At 42.4% G+C, this 6,643-nt stretch overlaps 1 protein-coding gene across 1 annotated transcript in view; it reads left to right on the plus strand.

Annotated features, from left to right (window-relative positions):
• The window catches only part of PRR14L (proline rich 14 like), a 45,981-nt gene extending 39,577 nt beyond the window's left edge, over positions 1-6,404 (plus strand). Inside the window, exons 7-8 of the mRNA XM_007453162.1 lie at positions 4,841-4,912; positions 6,125-6,404. Coding sequence (XP_007453224.1) covers positions 4,841-4,912; positions 6,125-6,404 — 352 coding nt within the window. The remainder of the gene's footprint in view (positions 1-4,840; positions 4,913-6,124) is intronic.
• The last annotated feature ends 239 nt before the right edge of the window (positions 6,405-6,643 follow it).

Below are 6,643 nucleotides of genomic sequence, written 5' to 3' on the forward strand. Positions count from 1 at the left end.
CAACGCCTGAGCCTGCGCGTCTGGAGCCTGTGCTCCGCAACAACAGAGGCCGCGACAGTGAGAGGCCCGCGCACCGCGATGAAAAGTGGCCCCCTGCTTGCCACAACTAGAGAAAGCCCTCGCACAGAAACGAAGACCCAACACAGCCAAAAATAAATAAATAAATAAATAAATAAACAAATGTGGGGTTTAAAAAAAAAAAAGAATCTGCCTACCAATGCAGGGGACACAGGTTCGAGCCCTGGTCCAGGAAGATCCCCCATGCCACTGAGCAACTAAGCCCATGCACCACAACTACTAAGCCTTCACTCTAGAGCCCGAGAGCCACAACTACTGAAACCCGTGTGCCACAACTACTGAAGCCTGCGCACCTAGAGCCCATGCTCCACAACAAGAGAAGCCCACGCACTGCAACGAAGCCTGCGCACAGCAATGAATACCCAACACAGCCAAAAATAAAATAAGTAAATTTATTTTTAAAAAATGGAATAGGGAATTCCCTGACGCTCCAGTGGTTAGGGTCTCCTTGCTTTCACTGCCAAGGGCCCGGGTTCAATTCCTGTTTGGGAAACTAAGATCCCATAAGCCAAGCCATGTGGTGTAGGCAAAAAAATAAAATGTAAACCAGTGGAATGGAAGCGTTTGGTGGTTTCTTATAAAACTAATCATACTCGTGCCGTATGATCCAGCAATCATTCTCCTTGGTATTAACCAAATGAGTTGAAAACTTATATTCATATAAAAACCTGCACAGAAATATTTACAGCAGGTTAATTCATAATTGCTAGAATTTGCAAGCAACCAAGATGTCCTTCAGTAGGTGAATGGATACTAAATCATGGTACATCCAGACAATGGAATATTATTCAATGCTAAAAAGAAATGAGGTCTTAAGCCATGAAGAGGACATGGAGAAACCTTACTGAAATACTAAGTGAAAAGCCAGTCTGAATAAGCTACTTACTGTATGATTCCAGCAATGTGACATTCTGGAAAAAGGCAAAACTATGGACACTGTCAATGAATCAATAGTTGCCATGGAATAGGGAGGAGGGAAGGAGGAATAGGCGAGTACAGTAATTTTTAGGGCAGTGAAAATGATTCTGAATGATACTGTAATAGTAGATACATGTCATTATACATTTCTCCAAACCCACAGAATGTGCAACACTAAGAGTGAACCCTAATGTAAACCATCGACTGTGGGTGATTATGATGTGTCATTGCAGGTTCATCAGTTGTGACAAATGTTCCACTCTGGTGCAGGCTGTTGATAATAGGGGTTGCTGTGCTTAGTAGGGGAGTTGCAGGGGGTTCCAGGCAGGGTGTATATGAGAACTCTGTCCACTTGATTTTGCTATGAACAAAAACTGCTCTAAATAAGTCTTTTTTGTTTTGTTTTGTTTTTTTAAGATAACAGATAACTCACAGAATCAGAAAAAGTGTTTGCAAGTCATATATCTGATAGGGCTCTAGTATGCACAATATATAAAGAATTCTTACAACTCAACAACAAAATGACAGCAATGCAATTTTTTAAAGTAGGCAAAGATTCTGAACAGGCATTTCTCCAAAGAAGATGTAGACGAATGGCCAAAAAATGATGCTCAGCATCATTAGTCATTAGGGAACTGCAAATCAAAACCACAAGATGTCTCTCACCCACTAGGATGGCAGTAATTTTTTTACAAATAAAAACAACAAAATAAGTGTTTGCATTGAGGATGGGTAGAAATTGGAACCTTCATACATTGCTTGTGGGAATGTGAAATAGTGTAGCCACTGTGGGAAATAGTTTGGCAGTTCCTCAGAATGTTACCATATCACTACTTCTAGGTATATGTCCAAGGGGAATTGAAAACATGTTCACACAGAATCTTGTATATGAATGTTCATAGCAATATTGTTCATAACAGCTAAAAAGTAGAAACAATCCAAATGTCCATCAGTTGATGAACAGATTAAGAAAAGGTGGTCTATCCATAGAATGTTAAAATGAAGTACTGAGACGTGCTACACCATGAATGAACCGTGGAAACAGTGTGCTAAGTGAAAGAAGATTGACTCCAAAGAGCACATTCTGTATGATTCCATTTGTATGAAGTGTCCAGAATAGGCAGAACCATAGGGGCAGAAAGTAGATACGTGGTTGCCAGGTGCTGGGGTAGGAGAGGGTGGGTGTGACTGCTCGTTGGTCCAGGGTTTCTTCTGTGGGTTGTGAAAATGTTCTGGAATTAGTGGTGATGAATAACATTGTGCCTCTACGAAAATCCACTGAACCGTACACTTTAAAGGGTGAATTTTAGGGCTACCATCACCTGGCTGTGAGGAGAGCCTGTAGGTGCTCCAGCACAGGATCGGGGGCGCTGCACCCACTGACCACCAGGCCCTGCCATATCTTTCCAGGGGCCAGATCTGCCACGGCATGAGCACAGCAATGTGCTTTGGGGGTCACAGTGGCATGGTCCTCACAGGAGACCCCTGGGACCAGGGCTTGACCCCCGAGCAAGCCCCTCAGAGCCTCAGTTTTGTCAATACTAGAATAGCACAGCCTTGCTTCAGAATTGTCTCAAGATGCTTCTTTACCAGAGGGAAATCAAGTCATAAAAACAGATCAAGACGGGGAGGGAGCAAGGAACCACCAGACAGAAGATGCTCGAGCGTAGACTCTTGCCAGAGCCACTCGGCAAAGTGGCATCTGCACAGGAAGTGTCTACTTTTGAGGACATCTACACATCCCACCAACTCCAGTGAGTGAAGCCCCTCTGAGGAAGGCAAAGCTTGTTGAGAGCCTAGGAATCCCCGAATCTGAACTTGGCGCTTCAGCAGTCACATCAGCTCAGAAACTGGACATGGGTGCACACTACCCTGATTTGCTCGTCAGAATGACTGTCAGAAGCCTAATCTTTCACCTTCCAACTACCGATCCGACATCCTTAACCTAACGTAGCTATTGCTGTTGTTAAGAAGCAAAGTAACAGTTGTTTGTTGGAAATCCCTGTGAAAAATTTTATCCATGCTATTATTTATGTATTTTTTCCACAAGCATGTTCTTTGCTGAATTGGAATTGAACCAAACTGAACCTCAATTAAGATTTTCAAAAAGCTGGGAAGAAACTAAAGCACAATGCTGAAAAGTTTATTGCTGTGCTGTTCAATCACTCCTTAACTTATCTGAAAAAGGTTTAAAGCACAGAAACTTTATAATAATTTGCTCTTTTGTAATAAAGGTACTGTGCTGTCTGAAAATAAGTTTCTACTAAGAGTGGTGGCCTGAAGGTTGAAGCTATTATCTTCTACATAGTACCAAAAACTAAGAGTGAACAAACAGATTGAGCACACTCATAAAAATAAATAATAGGGTGGCTTCCCTGGTGGCGCAGTGGTTGAAAGTCCGCCTGCCGATGCAGGGGACACGGGTTCGTGCCCCAGTCCAGGAAGATCCCACATGCCACGGAGCGGCTGGGCCCATGAGCCATGGCCGCTGAGCCTGCGCGGCCGGAGCCTGTGCTCCGTAACGGGAGAGGCCACAACAGTGAGAGGCCTGCACACTGCAAAATAAATGAATGAATGAATGAATAAGTTGGTGAACTTTATGATATGTGAACCAGGGCTCCTTGAAGACTGGCTACAGGTCTAGGGCAGGAAATGCACGAGTATAGACTGTCTTGTGCCAGAAAGTGATGAGCTCTCAAGAGGCAACCAGGGTCATGTTGGAGAGATGCAGGAACCAATTTGAAGAGACTCTCAACTGCCATAGATGAGACAGTCTGAGCATCAAAAGGAATAATAACTGCAGTAGATTGAAGCACATGAGATATGTTTCAGTCCAATAGTTCATAATGAATGAGTTCACAACTCTGACTGTATTTGGACGATAATAGGGAAACAATTCATTGTTTTGTAAACTGGTAAATAAAGGGAAAGAACTAAGCATACACTTTTCCTGTGCAAACGGTACGTCAGGGTTACCAAAGCATGGGTGAGCATGAAGTTTTCTTTAGATGGAAGAATTCTCCCAGAAGAATGATAGACTGTCACCATGTACAATCCTAAAGAGCTAATAAATATATTCAGTGTTTATCAGTGGCTGGCTGCTAATACACAAAAAGGGTGACAGCTGGGTATCATGTCCCTCGTGATGGACACCTAAAAGTCTATCAAAAAACCCGGAACACCTAAATCTGATCATACCTCTGTGTTTAATTACCAGTCCATAGGAAATACCTGTAGTATTTTCCATATGTTTGGGTCAGAGGAGCATGTTGAATGACATCAGTGGGATGTAATCAAGAAAATCTAGACTGGGGAAGCCACAGACTAAATGACCTGATTTCTTACACAAAAATTTACAAAATAAAAAGGCAAAATAGGACACTACTAACATAAATTGGGACAGTATTGATCAGACTTAGAGGTTCCAGGGACTTTGTGTTGTTTGAGAGAAGGGTTTATAAGTTAAATATGCTCATTAAAATTCTTGCCAACCACTAAAAGAACAGAATATGTATAAATTTCAAGCCAGGAGAGGAGAATAAAAAAAGAGAGCAGTCAGTTAAGCAAAAGAAACATTGAAAAAGTAGGACAAGAAGAAGCTGTAAACTAAGATAATCGGTATAAATCCAGTTATATCCCTCCAAGTAAGTATAACTGGACCAAATCTCGCAAAGTTGAAGATTGCTGCCCAGGAAAAGAAGATCCAGTACTCATTGTTCTCATGAGGCACATCTAGGACTCATCTTTTACTCTTGGAAAGTAAAAGAATGGAAAACAGAGAGTTGGGAAACCAATCTTGTCTCTCTTAAGAGACCATGAAGAATTTATTTTTTTCTCTTTTCAGGTTAAAGAAAAAGGAGTTTAGTTTAGAAGAAATATATACCAACAAGAATTATAAATCTCCTCCTGCAAACAGGTAAGTACCTATGAGCAGGAAATGATCGATGTAAATCTCCAGTCCTTGTGCTTTGGAAGGGGTTTTATGTTCAGTTCTTCCATAACCGGGGTCTTGAAAATAACTAGAATTGGTATTTTTAGTTCCCAGCACTTGAATTGGGGTCGGTGGTAGGTGGTAGGATGGGAAAGAGATGTGTGTCAGGTTAGGTTAGTCTCCTTTTCGTTTGTACTTGATTTTTAGCAAATATGCTGGCTGTCTTCAGGACTAATAAGCACTGATCTTCAGATATGACTCCAAACCCAAGTACAGAAGGCATTTCACTTGGCTACCTTTGCGTCTAAATTCAGTTCAAATCGTTGAACATTTATTAAATTCCTGTAGCATCTAGGATGTAGCAGGAGAGTTTTATCCTAGAAGATAAAACTCTGAGGCATTGATATAAGACTATTCATTACAGCATTGTTAAATAATAGGAAAGGATTGGAAACAACTTAAAATATCCATTAATAGGGTTCTTATTAAATTATAGTCCATCCTTGTAATGGGATACACTGCATAGCCATTTAAAAGAATGAATCAGATACTGTGTACCCAGCTGGGGCAATCTTAAACGTTATCGATAGGTCAGAGTGGCACAATGCATAGTCCGGTGCATGTAGTTTGCTGCCATTTGAGTAAAGGAGAAACCAAAGTGTTGGATAGATGCTGTGGGTCAGCAAACTACAGGCCAGGTCCAACCAGCAACCCGTTTTCTTTCTTTCTTTTTTTCCAGCCCTGTGAGCTAAGAATGGTTTTTATTCTTTTAAAGCGTTGTTTAAAAAACAAAAAAGAATATATAGCAGAGACTTGTGTGCCTCGTTAATTTTAAGATGTTTACTACCTGGCCCTTTACACAAAAGGGCTGACCTCTGGTGATACATGCTTACCTATGCACATTTGTACGTTGAGTGACTTCGGGAGGATACACAAAACACTGTTGATGCTGTTGCCGGGGTGCGGAGTGGGGGGTTCATCTTACTTTTATGCTTTACCCTCCTGTCCAGTTTAAATTTCTTCACTATGTGCTTGTACTACATATTCATAGATATATGTGTTTTGTCATCAAAAAATAGCTGCAGACTAGAGGAAAGAGCTGTCAGGAGCAGTTAGCCTTTAGCGCCCATTGACTGGGAGGGTTGGTGGCCCCCAGGGTGAGCATGTTGGTGATTCTGTTTTGTGCTCCACCCTTAGGTGTTTAGAGACTATCTTTGAGGAACCTAAGGAACGGAATGGTATGCTCATCTCAATCAGCCAACAGAAGAGGAAGCGAGTTCTGGAGTTTCAGGATTTCACAGTCCCACGAAAGAGGAGGGCTCGCGGTAAGGTCAAGGTGGCAGGCAGCTTTACCCGGGCCCAGAAGGCGGCGCTGCAGAGTCAAGAGCTGGATGCTCTGTTGATACAGAAACTGATGGAACTGGAGACCTTCTTTGCCAAGGAAGAGGAGGAGCAGGAGCGGTCGTCTGGTTGTTGAGAAGCGATTCAGGTGGGGGGGTCTCAACTTTAGACTTTCCCGGCCTCCTTGGAAGAGGTTGCCTAATTTTGCCCTACTGCCCAAACCACTCAAAATGCAGACTATGGATTTTTACCTATTTCAAGGTGCAGCCTTTTTAGGAACTGGTGGAAGAGGGTCCTCTAACTTGTACTGCTGAGTATAGAACCTCAGGAACGCTCCCTTTCTCCTGGAAATGGTCCTGAATGATGTCAGCCTCC

The sequence above is a fragment of the Lipotes vexillifer genome, unplaced genomic scaffold, assembly GCF_000442215.2.
Source record: "Lipotes vexillifer unplaced genomic scaffold, Lipotes_vexillifer_v1.1 scaffold1197, whole genome shotgun sequence".
Classification (NCBI taxonomy): domain Eukaryota; kingdom Metazoa; phylum Chordata; class Mammalia; order Artiodactyla; family Lipotidae; genus Lipotes; species Lipotes vexillifer.